Source organism: Micromys minutus, assembly GCF_963924665.1.
Source record: "Micromys minutus genome assembly, chromosome: 2".
In the NCBI taxonomy this organism is placed as follows: Eukaryota; Metazoa; Chordata; class Mammalia; order Rodentia; family Muridae; genus Micromys; species Micromys minutus.
In genome coordinates this window covers 23,623,412-23,641,088 of record NC_137971.1, presented here as the reverse complement: position 1 = coordinate 23,641,088, position 17,677 = coordinate 23,623,412, and the positions used below count along the sequence as shown (strand labels likewise).

Here is a 17,677-nt window from a genome sequence, read left to right as displayed (position 1 = left end):
TTCAACGTGTTGGTGCTGACATTTTTACAGAAATACAGCAGTCAGCATTTCTCTTAGGATGGCTAGAAAAAACAAATAAATCTAAAGGTAATGTTTCTCCATAAATAACTTCATCTAGAATATTAATCTTAGCAACACACCAATAAACAAATATTTATGTCGAGAGACGACTTTGCTGAAAACATTTCAGTGGACGGGAAGGACACATACCGTAGCTTTCCATCATGTATGCGTTCTTCTAGTGCGCCTGCACTGATGAGAGCGGACGCCACCCACAGACTCAGGTGCCAGACACCCAATGGACCGTGAACCTGAGGGCCGAGCGCATCTGCTCTGCAGCCGGCCTCCATCACTCTCCCCTCCCCCAGGAGTAAGCAGTGCAAGGGATAAAGGCTGCCAACAGAAAGGGAGTGGCCTTGATGTGCCACGGCCCCACTCAATCTACATTTATACCTTTGCGGACAGCAAAGGAAGGCTGGCACTATTTAAAACAGTTGGGGCTCAAAGGCAACTCCAGGCTCATAGAGGAAGGAAGAAGAGAGCAGCACCCTAGAATCCACAGTAGCAACACAAATGGATTATGGGTAGTGGTGGACACAGCACCATGACTTTTAGTACAAGCCTCGGAAGCTCTACTATGAGATTATTGCTCAAACCCTGGAAGAGTTAATTCAGGAAAGATGTTCCCACGACTGACAGCATCCTCACTGTTTAAGGAAAGACTCTCCAGAAAGCTCAAATTTAAAGTTTAGTAGAAAGATGAGTAGAAATAAAAGTATGAATGAGCATAAAAGACTTAAAGTGTTTTTAGCTAACAGACTCACAATGCCTGAGACAAGCATTGTGTAGCTATGCTCAATGCAAAGACAGGCGGGGACATAACGGAGAGCGAGGAATTTTTATATTTACAGGTCAACAATGGGAAAAGAAGCCCAACTCAAGACGAACCCAGGTTCCCACTCCTCCCAGCAAAGGAAAACAAAAGACAAGATGAGTGGGGCTCTGAGAGAAGACAGAGCCATGCAGGGACTCATCCACTCTCTGGTTTCCAGTGCTCCCACATGGATGACTACTGGAGAACAATCCCCCGCCCTTCCTCATTTATCATCCTCAGAGGGGAACAAAGAAAGCTGCCTTCATATAAGAATCATGTTCTCCGGGTAAAGCATATTGTCCAGATTCACCAGTGATAGGTGGGATTGCAGTCTGAATGTAAATGTATCCGATGTCCAAATGAGCAGGCCTAGTGGGCAGGTTCCTAGAAACAGTAGCAGTAGTTAAGAGAACCTCCAAAAAAACACCATGTGTGAATTCCAAAAAGTTTATTGAAAATCTCAGATTGAACCAATCAATAGGTCCACCCTGGGGATGAGTCAGAGACACTATGCCTCTCTCTGTGGGGCTTCGTCTTGTGTGTGTGAGAATTACTGTTAGGAAGGAGGAAGCTTGGGTACTTGGCAAACCAGAAAAGTTGAATCTTTGTTATTTTTCTGAGTCTCCATGAACTCAGAATGTTTCAAGATTCTCAAAAAAAAAAATTAATAATTTTAATTAACAAAACCCCACTACCACTTATTCTCAAGGAGTCCATATAATATTTATTCTAATTTGGTCAGACACATGTGCTAACAAGACATACATCTTGGCATGGTAAGATGTGCCCATTGGTGCAGTAATACATGACTGTTAGGAGAGTAAACAGTACTTTCTGGTTGAGTTTAAGGTTCACTCCATAAAATGGAATTCATAACCCATGGCTGGATGAATATTCTGCTGAACAGACACAGCAATAACTTGCCCTTAAACTATGTTAATACCCACTGAGCAGTGAGTGTCTCTGCCAGTCCTCATCAGAGAGGCTTCTTTGCAGTAGATGGTAATTAGTGCAGAGACCCATGACTGACCAGCTTGCAGACAATCAGAGACTGTGTAGTGCTCAGCTCTAAATGGGACATCTGTATCACACCCCCAAAGCTCAGCAGACACCACAGAAGAGGGTCAGAAAGACTGTGCCAGTGGGAGACATCTGCAGTGAGACTGTGTACTGATATGTACTGAGCATGTAGGGCCATCGCCCACAAACTCACAGTAGCTGTGGCTTACATGCACAAGAGCCACAGGAGACCAAGCCAACCAAAATCCCAACATGGGGAAGGAGCCCATGAAGCCCCACCCAGGCAGAGGAACCAGCGGCAGCTGATGACTGCTCTTGAGGGACACGGTCTCTGCAAGGCTATCCATGCTGCTGTAGACGGGTTCCATCTATGCACATGCAGGCAGCACGGAGTGAACTCAATGGGTTGAAAAACAGCACGTTAGGAGGGAGAAGGTTTGGAAGGAATAGGGAAGGGGTCGGAGGGGTGGCAGTGGAAGGCGGCTGTGATAAAAGCATTATTATAATGCATGTAAGGTAAAATGCCTTGGGTAACACTATAGCTGTAACATTTAAAACCTAAATTCATGTGAAATTAATCTACTCAGCTACTTTCTCTTAAAAGTCTCCTTTAAAGGCACTGGTACAGCTTGAAAGCTCTTAACTGTTAATGTAGATAAACCCAAAGATGAACAGAGTCATGGAGCACGAACTACCTAAGGATCTCAGAAATTATTCAAAATTAGAAGTTCTTTGATAAAAATTAAAAAAAAAATTAACAGAGAAACCACTACCATCTACTCTCAAGGAACCACAGAATATTTATTCTAAGCACTGCCTTTTGTAATTTGATCAGAACACATGTTAACAAAACATAACTTTGCTGAATATGAGAAGTACATCACCAAGGGAAATTTCCACTGCTACACAAAATCGATGAAAGACGACCGCAGAGGGTGTGTAAAGCTCCCAGCAGGACACTACTTCATTCATTCCAGTCCATCAGTGCCTCAAGGATCACCTCCATTTAGAAGCATGAACAAGCACTGTACACTTCCATGGCAGAAAGTCACACACGGTGCTCTCCTTTGTGTGTTTTACTCAGATACCTTCCGTCCATCCTCCCAACCTTCCCAACACTGGAGAACTGTCCACAGAGCCACCTGAGCACATCGACTCCCTCAATGCCTCGAGCCCACGCAGGTGACCACGAAGAGTGAGTGGTAGGTGATATAGCATGTATGCGTGTATACATGCATGTGTGTCCTGAGTAGTAAAATTAGGTGAAGCTAGAGAGAAGACTGAAGATAGTATCTGGTTCCCATGACTGCTATTAAGTGTGATGTTACAATTAAAAAATGTAGGTTCAAAATTTTATATGGACTTCTACACAGGTCAATTCAAGTTTATTTTCAGAGCACTGCCTGGGTCCAACAGGTGATGGGCTCTCGGTCTTTCTTAAGGCATTGCTACTGCTTTGGTGCACTAAATTTTTTGGATTTATTTACATCACCCTGAGGAGAAGAAACAAGGCGGGAGGCTCATCCATCTCTAAAACACTAAGGATCCTCTCTTCTTTAGTTAGACAACCTCCATGGACACATAGCCTAATGCCACCCAAGATACAGCTGCTGTCTTATGACCACAAAGTGCTGTCTTGCCCACTGCATAAGACAGACTTCATTTCCTCCCACGCCTATCCCACCCGGGCCGCTTACCCGCTTGTCAATGTCGTTGTGCTGAAGCTGCACAAAGCGCGCACTGATGGCTGCAATGTAGCTCTGCTGATTGGAGAAAGCGACTCGCCCAGCGCCCTTCGGGTACTTCAGCTCCGGGTCTGTGTCGATGCCAGCATAGCAAACGCCGCCGTACAAACGGTCCATTATCATCGCCAGCTCAACTGTAAGAAAATGGACACGTCCATGCATAACTCTTTGGAGATACTCACCCAGGAAAAGGGGGAGCATGCAGTCTAACTACAAAAAGAAAACCCAGTGAAGACTTATGCAGAATGTCCACATCAGTCCTTCGACTCCAATAGAAGAGCTACTCACTGGATATTTTAACAAAATACACAACAGTTTACAGGTATACACAGAGGGTTATGCAGTCATAACTAAAGCAACAGGATTAAAGGAGCACTCTAGTGGGGATCTGCCCCTAACATCTAAAGGAACTCTTTACCTACTGTCCTGAGCCTGGGAGGGTAAAGCAATTTATGGTGGCCTAACAAGTTATGGAGGGACAACGACTTACAGAGCCTGAGCCTGAACACAACCTCTAACGCCTCACTGCCTTGTCAGAGCTGCGGAACCAAGTCCTTATTCTATCTAGAGACAATGTGTCTACAGATGTCAGCTCTGAAACTGCCGGTGATAATAAAGAGGAGACTCTACCCCAACTGAGAAATCTTCACAGCGTCTCACGCTGAATTCTAAATATTAGCAGTACTTAATAGGAACAGCAGCGCAGAGCCAGCAAGCTGTCTCCAAGCTGTTACAAACACACACCTGCAATCTTGTTAGAGGTCTAAGCTAACGGTCCAGTCTACAGTCTCTGCCGTGTTTCTTGCCTTGATTTTGGTATATTTACAAAATGCTTATAGAGAAGCTATTTTGGAATTGGAACATCCCAAAGGTTTGATATTAAAAATGACACCCACTGTCAATCAGGGTGCCCCCGAGAGACACGTGGCACTTACCTGTGCTGCCAACTGCCTGAAGGTAACTGTTTACTTGAAAGCACCATCTCTGGCTATGGCCATTCCTTTCAAGCCACAGTCTAAATCCAAAGACTCAGGCCTACCCCTCCGAAGTGACCTAAACCCATTCTCCTTCAACCTACATATGGCATTTGAAAAGGAAAAAACAGGGAAAAACAGACAATGACCAGAGCCAGCACTGCAAACACCACCACATTCTTCTGGTGGGGTCTAGCAAAGGTTCTGCAGGCCCAATGGTGTGTTAGGACACCCCTGAGTTCTTCAGATGTAAAGTGAGTTCATTCAGGCATAATGAGGTTGCAAAGACAGTAAGAAAAACTGTCCTCCTGTCAGAAAAGCCATGGTTGCACTTCAGATTTCCTTTTGTAATAGACAACCTAACACTGATTTTTATTTTCCCTAAATGCCACTTTTTTTTTTTAAAGGAAGAATGACTTATATCAAAGCAGTAAGTTTCAAGCGAGAAAATGAACTAGCACCAGCTAGCCCAGGAGTAAGTGGTATGGAAGGCCAAGCAGCAGACAGCCATCCCAGAGTTACTGAGTCCCAACAGCTGGAAGCACCGCTGGCTAAAGCCAAGTAGATTGTGCTGCAGCCTCCAGACATCACCTCGGATACACTCGCTTGCACAATGCCACAGGAACTGCACCTGTACCCTGAACAGCAGAGGTCAGCGGTTCCTCACACCTCATCCTCTGATGGCTAAACCTTTTCCTTACGTGCACGGTGTTATTCTGAGCAGAAAGCAGACTACTGAAGGGAAGATTGGAAATCATATCCATTAATGAATTTCTCTTGGTGAAATAATTAATTAATAATTAATATCAAGGCCCAGGAAATTAGATACTAATTTTCCAAAGACCAGGTTTTCTCTAGAATAGTAGAGAGAAAATACTCCAGTGGCCAGTCAAAGAAAGCCAGAAAGGAACCAAACACTTGTCTTTCCTTCTAAGGACTCAAAAGGGTGCCTGGATTATGAAGGAAGCATGTAGCTCTGGTTAAAGAGGAGCTAGTGTTTCCACAGCAGCCTCTAAAGGAGTGTTAGGAACCCTGACTCCAGAAGGCTCTTCTCATAAGCACAAACATTCCATTACTGTGTGAATCTTTCAGTTGAAAATCATCTTTATGTGTCAAAGACTAGATCACGGCTGATGTTACAGTAGGTAGTTAACTATTTCTGAGAAGAAGCAGGGACTCTCACCCAATTATGCTTTTATAAAAGTTATATAGAAATAATTTCCATTCATGAGCTACATGGTCATTTTTGTATGTATGTGTGTGGCATGTATGAGGACAACAGAGGTTAATCTTGGGTACCATTCCTCTGGAGCTGTCCACCCTGGTTTTGATGCCTGTTAGGCTGTCTGGCCCGCCACTGAGCGTCAAAGATCCACCTGGCACTGCCTCCTCACGTGAGCACCATAACTGTGCCTGGTTATCACTTGCTTATGTGGGTCCTGGGGAATCAAGATCTTGCTCATAGACTGAGCTTTCTCCTGAGTTCTGTGGTACTGTCTTGGTCATCAAAAAGTCTCCAGATATTTGAGCAGTAATGTTTTACTAAAGTGAAAGGCAATTTGTTAAAAGGCTAAAAAAATAAAAATAGAAATAAAAAAATAAACAAGCCTGAAGTGGCTAAAGAAATGTTTTTTTCCTCAAGGAAACTGACACTTTGTCTAATTCATGTTTTTTTTGGGGGGTGGAGTGGGGTGGTAAAAGATGTTTGCATTGTTCTCATGTAGCCCAGGCTGGCTTCAAACTCTCTGTGTAGCTAAGGATGATCTTTTAAATTCCTCAGCCCTCCATGATTATATTTTAACTACAGTAAGTCTAAGTTATGATCATCATTGAAGAAAAAAAAAAGCAAACAACTGTTTACAGTTGGCCATTTACTCAACCCATATGTCTTCCTGAACTCATACTATGCTTAAAACTAGAGTGATGTCCCTTAAAGACTGACCAGGGTTTCCAATAGTCAAAAAAGTAGTGCTCTTTTCAATAAGTAATCCATTTCCAATCATTTTAATACAAAAAGGCAGCAGCAGAAGAAACAATGCATCCTGTACTGGATGGGTGACTAGTAGAACCAAAGAAGCAGAATGTGTCTAGGTTCTAAAATCCTCAGTCTGCAAGCCTCCCAGTTTTAGTGTTTATTTTTATTTGTATGTGTTCAAATGTCTGCAGAGACTGGAAGCAAATGTTGAAACCCTTGGGTCTGGAATTAATAGGCATCTGGGAGCCACCCAATGTGGGTGCTGGGACTTGAACTTTAGTCCTCATGATTGAACAGCAAGTGCTCTTAAGTGCTGAGCTATCCTTTCAGCATCAAGCTTTTTTTGTTTTTGTTTTTGTTTTTAATAGAGGATGTAAGTTTACTAGCAAATGTTGCAACATACAACTACTTTAGAGACTAGGTTTAGAAGTTTCTCTACAGTGAGTATCATTAGTGAGTCCAAGAGAGTCCTGCAAATGCCCTTTTCTTCTGATGAGAGAAAAGTAAGGATAAGACAGGCTGTCATTCTGACTTTCTAGAAGGGACAGAAAAAAATCAAGACAATCAGTAATTGTATAGACAACCAAATCTTCACGGATTCTTTCATCTATGTCTGCACAGATGCACCATGACCTCGCTGTGAAAGCTGACTCATCAGTCAAGGGTGTGTCCTACTGAGTAAGTCTATGAGAGCAAGTCCTCAGCCTCAGTTCCCTTCCGTAGGGAGAGTGATAGGATAACTCCCTGGGGCACAGAAAGAAACAGTAACCCAAGGAAGACAAGGGCTCACGAACTGGGCATGAACGAAGGAGTGTGGGGTCCACATGGAGTTCACGTAGGCAGCAGTTAAGAGTCTACCGGGAATGCCTCAAAGTCACTTCCGACCACTCCCTGTTCTCAGAGTCTGCCTGGTCACCACAGAAGTGAGAAGCTGACAGGATACGTAGATGCGTGCAAGGGCATCCTGGATTTTAGACCCTATGCTCTCATTGCTTCATTACCAGCCTCATGCTGGCTCCCACACTGAGCTTCATTGTGTCTCACACCAGAGAGGGAAGCAGGAATAATGTAGCTGTGGGAAGCATACAGTAGTCTCAGGAATTCTGTCTCGTGGTGACTGCACTTCTCAAGTTGAATCTGAACCTGTTACAGTTCCCAGGATCAGCTCATGATTCTTTAGACATAAGAAAAAAACTTCAGTTCACCAGAAAGAACATCTTGGTGACTCTTCCCGCTCTACTCCACCCAGGGTTGTGTTCCTCATGTTTAGCTCCTTTTCAAAGCCAGCCTGAGGGCGACATCTAAGACGGGGACACTGAGAACCAAGGAGGGCAGCAGAGGAATGAGGACCCCATGAATCTAGAAGTTCACTTTTTCTCTTTGGAAATAACACAGAACAGGCAGGAATGAGGCAGGAAGCCCTCAGGATGACAAGGCAGTCCTGCCTTCTGAAAGAGAAGGGGATGGATGTTTTAGGCTTCCCACAATCTTTATGCTGGTTCCCAGGGGGTCAGGAGGAGGCATGCTCACAGACTTCTATTCTGTCAGGTGAGCGCAGAAACATTTTTAATTGGATGACATCAAAGCACTAAGTCAGAAAGAGAACTTTTATTTAAGTTCATTAAATCAAACTGGTACCAAATTGCTCTTTTAAGTAGACACTTTCCCAGATCTCCACTGGATAAAGCTGTTTTCATCAGCACAGAGACCAGAAGGACTCGCCAAGCTACTTGAATAATGACTCCTCCTTTCTCAACTGCAAAGCCTACTGCTTACAGCCTCTCAAGGTCATAAATACTAACCACATACGAGCCAGCTCCACGTGCACGGCTGAGGACTCAGCCTGACTGAGGCACCTGACTGCTTCCTTTGTTTCCTCCCAGTTCCAAATCTTTGCTTTGAATTAAGCTGGCTTCCTCTCGGCTCTATAAACACCAGTTCATTCCAGCCTAACTTTAGCTCTATGCTGACTCAGCCTGTCGTGGATATGACAATGTTTGACAGGATCCATGGGCAAAGGTTTGTTTGGGAAGAAGGGGTGGAACACATATCAGCACCACAAGTCCTTAGCTGTACAAGCGCTTCAAACCTGGAGTTTATTTGGGTCACTTCAGACTGAACTTAGGATGGGATGAAAGTGTCTACTGCTGAGAAACTTGATATTCAGCAATTCTGGCCAACTACCACCTCACAGAACAGAAAGGGATACGGTTACAGCAACATTTCCTGTTTACAAATCAGAATGCAATCCCAGTTCACGTGAACTACCAGAATGTTTGTGAAAAATGTCTGAAATAAATGACTCCGAAAAACACTGAGATGTATATTCTCTCCAGGTTTTATCTGGATGTAAAAAACAACGGGGTTAAGGATAAGGCAAAGAAGGAAAGGAAAGGGAAGAATTATCAGACCATAGAAGCAGTAATACAGAAGCAATAGTGGGTTTTAAGAGCTCAAGGCAGCAGCCTCTCAAGATGAGGCTGCTCTGCACGGCCAAGACTGAGCAAGTGCTGGAAGAAAGTCATCACGTGAAGAACATGGCTTGAAAGAAGAGATTCCAAAGCTTAGTTACTTAAGTGGTCCTCAAATCAGACACCTAAATCAAGAAGATGAAAGAAACACACGTGCAAATGAGGCAGAGAGCACAGGGTGTGTGTGTGGGGGGGCAGATGGTTCAGTCTTCACTTGATCCCTTCACAGCCCCCAGCCTGATGCTGATTTACTGTCCGACTGAAGAGGTGTGGGTGTGTCTTGGAGAGGTCCTAATGCTATAGGACTTTTCCTGTTCTGGCATCCAGGAAAAGATGTTGCTCCTATCACCTGGTCAAAGGTCAGCATATGGTTGTCTCTGTAGCCAACAGAAAAGCAAAACTGCTTAGTTCTTTTGTAGACTCTCTAAAGAATATGCAAACTTTAGCCACACGAGGGCAGGATGAATCTACTCACAGCTCCCCCCATACCCCAAGTGAATGGGGTGAAAAGTAGGGAGACATCCAGACCTAAGAAACACTGGGTTTGGGGCAAATCGTTCTTAGCTTGCTGCTGTTGCTCATAGGAGTAATAGACGGGGAAAGTTATGACAACAGTGTACGCTGTCCGACCTCTGCCCACAGCTGCGGAACGAGAAACCTCATCCAGATATGCTCTTCACTGGATTTCCTCATGCTCAGGTTAGTTTTTCTAGGCCTGTGATTTTCCCTATCAACCTGAATTTTAAAAGGGAAGTTTGATCTGGGTACGAGGGTTCATATCTAGCAGAAGGATTATGAGTTTGATGACACATAGTCACCAGAGTGAGACCCTGTCTCAAAAATAAAAAAAAAAAAAAAAAGTATCGAAGAGTGGGAGGATACCCTGAGCCCATTCAGGACAGTACGTGCTTCTCTAGAGGCATTTCTAGTAGGATGGATACAGGCTAAATTTAGAAAACCTATTAGTGATCATAGTCCCTTTCTTACAATGTCAAAAGTAAAACAAACAAAAACCTTAAATAAGCTAAAGGAATAATAAAAGTGGTAACATTCTAATTGCTCTGATGTGTTAAAGGACGGTTTTTAGCCAAGGATAGAGTAAAATTTATCCCAACAGCCAAAGCCTGACCTATTGACTGAGGCCCAGGGAAGAACTTTGAAGTACTTTATAAAGAAATATACTTTGGAATACTTTATAAAGCACTTATAGCCAGAGAGAGGCTCAGGGGTAGGAGCACTGACAGTTTTTGCAGAGGACCTGGGTTTGCTCCCCCAGCGCCCACATCACATGACTCCGCCATCACGTGACCGCAGCTCTGCCCTTGGCCTCCTGTATGCACCTGTATGCATGCGCTGTGCAACAACCAAGCAGACAAGAAATCCATTCTAAAAAGTCCTATATTTCAAGACCACGTTTCAAAATGTTAAAAAGTAGACATAATTCAGTCTTCAACTGTCAGCATGACTCTTGTGTTCTGCTCTGAAAACTGGTTTCCTATATAAAACTTCCTGTTTAACACAAGGTCACTCAGTTCAGTATGGTCTGCCTTTGCTTGTTCATTAAACAGTGGACTTCCTGGCCACCTAGCTACCAGCTGCCCTCTAGAAGTGCTGGCAAGTGTGCTAGAAGTGACACTTCAAAAAGACCAAGTGACTAGGTCTCTGTTATATTATCCACCAAAACAAAACAGTTTTAAAGCAAAAATAGCTAACTTAAAAAGAAATCTAAGACTTATTAGGAATATTCTCTAGGCAAAGAAGATAAATCTTATTTCTGATTAGATAACTAAATAGAATTCTCTCTCTCTCTCTCTCTCTCTTTCGGCAGGATCTTATATAATACGGGTTTGCTTGAACTCCCTATGCAGCTAAGGATAACGGGGATTAGAGATGTGTCACCATGCCCAGCTTCATAAACTCGTATCATTTTTGCCTGATTCTAGAACTTGGAGCATCTTGCTGATGTTGAACATTGGATACAATGTAGCGTATCAACTGCACTTTTAGTGATTTAAGGACAAGGGCTGACTAGTTAAAGCCAGTTGCTTTCTTTTATGATTGTGAGACATTGTTTTTAGACAGGGTGTTACTGAGACAAGCTGGCCTGGAACTCAAGAGACCCACCTTCTTCTGCTTAGAGTTCCAGCGGTGCACCCCCATGTCCAGATGCAGGACTTTTAAAGATCCTCATGTGGAAAGAGTGCAGGGGTGAAACCTTAGAACAACGTCCACTGCACTGTCATTATCTGCAGTGTGTAGCAGTGACTATCCAACTGTAAAATCCATGTGCAGTGACAGATACCAGTGACAGTTCCTGCCCCTTTCCAGCCTTACACAGTGACAGTCTCAGTATTGGGAGTGTTGCACAGCACCTCACTCACATGGCCTGTTCATGAAAACACATAGCTAAGGCAACCAAAAGGCTACATGTTTCAGTCTCATTGTTCCCAGTGAGGTGGTCCTTCCTAGATTTTATCATGCCGTGTTGGCTAAGGAAAAGAGCTCTCGTGGCTTTGCTCTCTTTCTTTTGGTACAGTTTTTTATTATAAGAAAAAGTAGACCCAGAAATCTCTGACTTTTAGAATTAATGTAAAATTACTATAGTCACAATATTTTACAAGTTCTTTAGAATAGAATTATGATCTTATCCCATTGGTTTTTGAACACAAGGGCTAAGTAGGTTAGCCCCAGACTCAAAACCTCCCCGCTTCAACCTCCTAGTGCTAGAGTTAAAAGTGTGAGCCATCAAACTTAGAAAGATATCTTTATAGAATCGTAAAGGTTTGTTTGTTTGTTTGTTTTTAATGTGTACACTGGAGTTAGAATTCAAATAATGTTGAGAATCCTTCAGAATTTTCTGTGTAGCCCAGGCTGGCTTTGTATTCACTCAGTAAGTGGTAGCTCAGGCAAGATTCAGATTTAAAAAGCATCTTGTGTCAGACTGCAGAGTGCCTGGCTGACAGGTGTGTCACACTGCTCCTGACTGTCTCCAGGTCTAAGCATTGAAGTATCAGTTCAGTACTACCTCACATCTCTAGCTCATTAGGATTCAGCTTACCCTCAGCAGCACAAATGTTTTATCCTTGGAAACAAAGCAGCAGCAGCAACAACAGAAGTTGGGCCAGGTGGTGCAGGCCTGCAATCTCAGCCACCTGAAAGGCCGAGGCAGGAGGATTCCAAAAGCCTCCTGGTCTACACGGTGAGTCCCAGGCCAGCCTGGAAACTTTGTAAGACTGTCAGGGTAAATGCGGGTGGGTTGAGGAGGTGAATACTTGTCTAGTTGTGTGGAATCCTGTGTTCAATCCTCAGCACTGCACCAAAAACCCACCACAAAACAAGAGCTTCTCCAAAATTACAAGTAAAGAATGCCTTAATATATATTAATATATTATTAATTTCTGAAAATCCTAAGAACTAATCAGATCCCGCCTTTCTGGGGAAGCTCAGAAGTACAGTTTGGTTCCCATGAACAATCTCCAGCCGTGGCTTGGCTTCTGACTGCCTAGGCACCCAGATACTCGGGCAGACTTCTGACAGCGTGACTGTCACCTGTAACAACACTAACTGGCATGAGCGTGCACACTGCCAGGTGTTATGATTTTAAACATGGGGGTGAAAAGGAAAGAACTAAATAGACCTCACCCTTTCCACAGAATGGTTTAATGAAATTGACTCCCACACCATAAGAATCTACAGCATTTGGGGAAAATTCTTAACCACCATAAAGACGTCACTCAGTGAAATGCATGGCAGACTTCCCTTTGGAGGCTGTGGATGGCTGACGGGAAGCAGAGCTAAGGCATTGGGGGCTCAGCGCTTTTGGTGTGCTGATTCTATTTCCACTCACCAGCTCGAAGGGGTCGTGGAACTCCCCCAACAAAGATAGTTTTTCTGGGGTCCAAAGGCTGAGAGCCATCCATTACAAAGTCACTGTCACTTAGGTTCCACGGTCGGATTTGCACCTGAAAAAAAGGCGTTTACTTGGTCCTTACTTCATTTCCATCAACCCCAAATGAGAATAAGATGACTCAAGACACACCCACGGTTTGTGCATTTTTACAACATCCAAGTCCCAAATAAAATCAAGTTTTACTTAATAAGGTCTGCGTGAAGTGCCATTTAGTCTTGGGGAAGCCACTCAACACATGTGTCATGAACCCTGCACAAACCACCCATGTCATTAAAGGCAGTCTTCAGCAGATTTTGAGGTTTGAATTCAGTTCATCTGAACACATCACGGACTGTTGATAACCATTTGGCTTTTTATAATAAATCCAGCTAAAAGGAACAGAAACATTAGGACAATTTTCTAAGAATTATCTATTTGCCTGGATTTTCAATTCTCATCACCACCCCAAGTTAAAACATTTACCTTTCAGAGGAACACTTCTCCACTGTTGGTGGGGTTGCAAGCTAATACAACCACTCTGGAAATCTGTCTGGTGATACAGCAGAAAATTGGATATAGTACTACCTGAAGACCCAGCTATTCCACTTCTGGGCATATACCCCAGAGACACTTTAATACACAACAAAGATATATGCACCACAATGTTCATAGCGGCTCTATTTATAATAGCCAGAAGCTGGAAGGAACCCAGATGTCCTTCAGAAGACGAATGGATACAAAAATTGTGGTACATATACACAATGGAATACTACTCAGCCACCAGAAACAATGACTTAACCAAATTCTTAAGAAAATGGCTGCATCTAGAGAAGATCATCCTGAGTGAGATAACCCAGTCACAAAAGAACAGACATAATATGCAGTCACTGATAGTGGGATGCTAACCCCAGAGGCTTGCACTCCCCCAGAAACAACTCACAGACTGTATGAAGTCCAAGAAATAAAGAAAACAAAAAATATACATATATTCACAAAACAAGAAGACTTTGACTATTTCCATGTTGCGTTTTGTTTTGCATGTACTTTACGCTTATTGCAACTAGTAGGTTTTCAATGCATACTGTCAAGCCCTTGAAAAAAATCAAGTACTGACTAAAAAACATATTCACATGGTTTTATGTAAAATTTATTTTAATGTCTGAAAAAACAGTACTGACAAAAATGTATAATTTTAAGCAAAAAATGTTTAAAATCTTTACATTTATCTTTGTTTTGCAAAATAAAGTCGTTTAAAAAAAAAAAACACATTTACCTTTCAAAGAATGACATAGCGCAGATTAACACTCAAGTTAGCAAACAGTCACAGAGACAGCAAACACTGAAAATAGTGTCTAATTATTAAATTGGTTTGTCTACACAGGTTGGTTGAATAAAGGCCAATGTGTGTGTATGAACACACATGCAAGAGACAAGATGGACACACACACACACACAGTGGGAGGAGAGGAGAGAGACAGAGATGGAGGACGGAGAGTGGGAAGGGAGCCATTGCTGCAGGAGTTGGTTTTCTCTGTTTTTACTATGTCAGTTCTGTGGCAGTAGGTGTTGTGCCAAGCACCTTTAACTGTTGTGTCATCTCACTAATCCATAAAAGTTTAAAGAATATACAAAGAAACCATTACAGCTTATTCTCTTTTCTAAATTTTTTTTTTTTAAAGATGTATTTATTTATGTACATGAGCACGCTGTAGCTGTCTTCAGACGCACCAGATCCCATTACAGATGGTTGGGAGCCACCATGTGGTTGCTGGGAATTGAATTCAGAGCCTCTCAACGAGCAGTCGGTGCTCCTAACCACTGAGCCGTCTCTCCAGCCCTTTTCTAAATGTCTTAAAAACTTTCTTATTCAGGCGTGTGTGTGTGTGCGTGCGTGTGTGGTGTGTATATACAAAGGCATGCATATCAGATGAGTGTAGAAGTCAGATGATAACTTTTGGAGTCAGTTCTCTCCTTCCGGCTTTCTGTGGGTTCTGAGGACAGACCTCAGGATGTGAGGCTTGCATTCAGCATCGTCAAGCATCTTCACCCACTGACCACAGGATTTCTTTTTATTTGGATTCTTCATTTTCTGCCCATAGTTTGTATTATTTATCATACACTGAGAAATGAAGTATCTTATTAGCTCACCCTTAAAGCAAATTCCTTTTAATCATGACTGGATTACAAAGAACAGTTTAAAACAAACAAAGCAAAAGCAATGCTGCCCTTTCTACCCTACAAGGTAAGGGTGACACTGTCCCCAGAGGGGTGGCCACTGGTGTTTGCCCTGAAGAAATTAATGCCTATCACCCATCATCCGTCCCTCTCCGGTTAAGATGGGATACAAAACAGGTGGATTTTCATATTTTATTTTAAATGAAATGAGCATTTATTTTATTCTAGAGACAGAAACATTAAACAGAACACAGGGGAGAAGCCAATGACAGCAGCTTCTGAGGGTCCAACCCCTAGCAGCTTCCAGGACTCCTCTTTACCACCCACAGGTCCCTATTTATCTGTTGGAACCACCCTTTGCTTTGCCTTTTCTCAGTCCCATGCCACCTTCAGCCTCTCCTGGAGGGTCACCACATCATCATTTCCCTTCCCTCCCCTTGCAGACCCTCAGGGCCATCTCTGTATCGAGCCATCCAAAGGAACACGTCAGACAGAATTTTCATATTTTAATACTCACAGAATTCATTTCTGGTCTCAGTGGCTGAGCTCAGCAAGCCTGGTACTCCTGCCTTGCCAAACTGCTTTTGTCTGCCCCCGGCTTTTCTAAAACTGGTACTGTTCCTTAGAAACAATCCACACAGCTTTTCAAATGGTAGGTTTACCTTACCTCAGCATAGGCTTTTTTTTTTTTTTTTCTTTTATAATACTTTTTCTCTTACTAGAAAGCAAAAACCCACAAAACTTTCAATTCTTCCTTAGCCTCTGAAAACATGAGCCTGTTAACCATTCTGTTAGCGCTACAGAATGTGATCCCCTCACAGTACGAGAAAACCCAGTGTCATTCTGTAAGATGTGCTCTGCTGGACTAAATCACTGCTTCCTTGAGATTTCCCACAAAGGTGGTCTCATGCTTTCAAGAGGGAGCATCACTAATTTTTAATTATAAAGGTGATAATTTCCTGATATTGGAGGGATAATGGTTCTAGTGCTATCAGTTCAAGAAAAGGGATGTGCCTCCTGCACAGCGCCCCTCTTCCAGCCTGACTTCTAACAAAGCCATTATGGTAGCTTACGGACTTGCACACTGTTAGCTGACTTTGGTCATGGTCACTATCCCCCCAACCCAGGGTGGTCTCATAAACTCCTGAGTTCAGCCCCCAGGCTCAACTTCCCAGCTAGCTAAGGTCATTGTTGTGCACTCCTGAATACAACTGGTAACATGTCACTTCGTTTCAAAATGAAAATAAGACCCATGACTTTTCCATAGAGAGCTATTTGGTTTCATCTCACAAACATGCAGGAAACACATTACGCCTTCTATAATAGCTATATGCTTCGGCTGGTCAAAGGGATACTATAGAAGACCTAGAACCTTCCTGATGATGGTCTTCCTTCCACCACTACCTCGTCATCTCACCACACAACTCCACTCCTTTCTGTATCCTTGGCTTTACAGCTTAGGTAAAAACACAAGAAGAAGGCTTAGGACACAGTGCTGATCAACCCTATTCACGAAACCCACACTTCCCAGATGCAGCCAGGAAAACAGCTGCTCAGAGCTGGCGCCCGCAGAACTAAAGACAAGTTGACATAGGCCAGCATCAGCACACTCTGCATTGTGGGAGTGGACTGAGGCTCTCCCTCTCACAGTGGCTGCTCCCTCTGAAACACAAGCTACTGCCACACAACTCGTGCCCCTGGTAGAGGCAATGCTCAACCAGCATTCGTAAAAGAAAAATACAAAACCTATTTTCTTTTAGTTTCCTTTTTAAATTATGCATTCCTATGAAGGCTCTCCTGAGGACCGTGAAATCTATGTTTGGCTGAACTATGTGTCTTCTAAATTCTTATCTTCTGAAGCAGTAATCTTTTTACACAAAGTTTGCTGGTATAAACATTTATTTGTGCCACAGAGTAACTTTGAAGGAATGCAACACTAATAAAACCCACAGTTATTGGTGAAAGTGTGAATTCCCCCCTCTGAGGTCTCTCAATGTATCTTCTACAGAACACATGCCCTTGGGGTTGCTGTGTCAGACAACTGCTGTTTGGGAAAAATTGTAGATTCTCTTCTTGAGTGTTCCAGGGAACTCTTTGATGTAATTAATCAAAAAAGGAAGACTACAGGCAAGAAATCTGTTCAACATTGCTAAACACAGCATATTCCAAGTTATTTCTATGCAATTTTAAAACATAACACCTACTAATGTTCACATTTGGACATCACCGTCCTATGCCAAAGGACACTATTAAGTGATGAACTGTTATTGTTTTGAAAAGGTTACTTCTATAGAAATTAACTAAGTAGTTAAGAGTAAATGTAATATTAGTAAATTGTTAATATATTTAAATATTAGACAGCTGTCCAAAGAATTAAAAGTTCTCAGACTAACCCTCATTGAATATATGTCACCAAATCAGTTTAGGTATATTTACTATCAATAAAGAATAAAATATTAAGCATGGGTGGACATTAAAAACTAAAATTTTATTTACTTAAAACTAAAGGTGATTAATAGAATTAAGAGCAAGCCAACTACTAAGAAAAACATTA

At 42.7% G+C, this 17,677-nt stretch overlaps 1 protein-coding gene across 7 annotated transcripts in view; it reads right to left on the bottom strand.

Annotated features, from left to right (window-relative positions):
• CPEB3 (cytoplasmic polyadenylation element binding protein 3) overlaps window positions 1–17,677 on the bottom strand; it is a 182,813-nt gene that overhangs the window by 24,681 nt on the left and 140,455 nt on the right. For all 7 annotated transcript variants that reach the window (XM_080911222.1, XM_080911221.1, XM_080911223.1 and 4 more), the window contains 2 exons: window positions 12,907–13,021; window positions 3,592–3,773 (listed from right to left, as the gene is read on the bottom strand). In XM_080911222.1, the coding sequence (XP_080767348.1) occupies window positions 3,592–3,773; window positions 12,907–13,021 (297 nt within the window). The remainder of the gene's footprint in view (window positions 1–3,591; window positions 3,774–12,906; window positions 13,022–17,677) is intronic.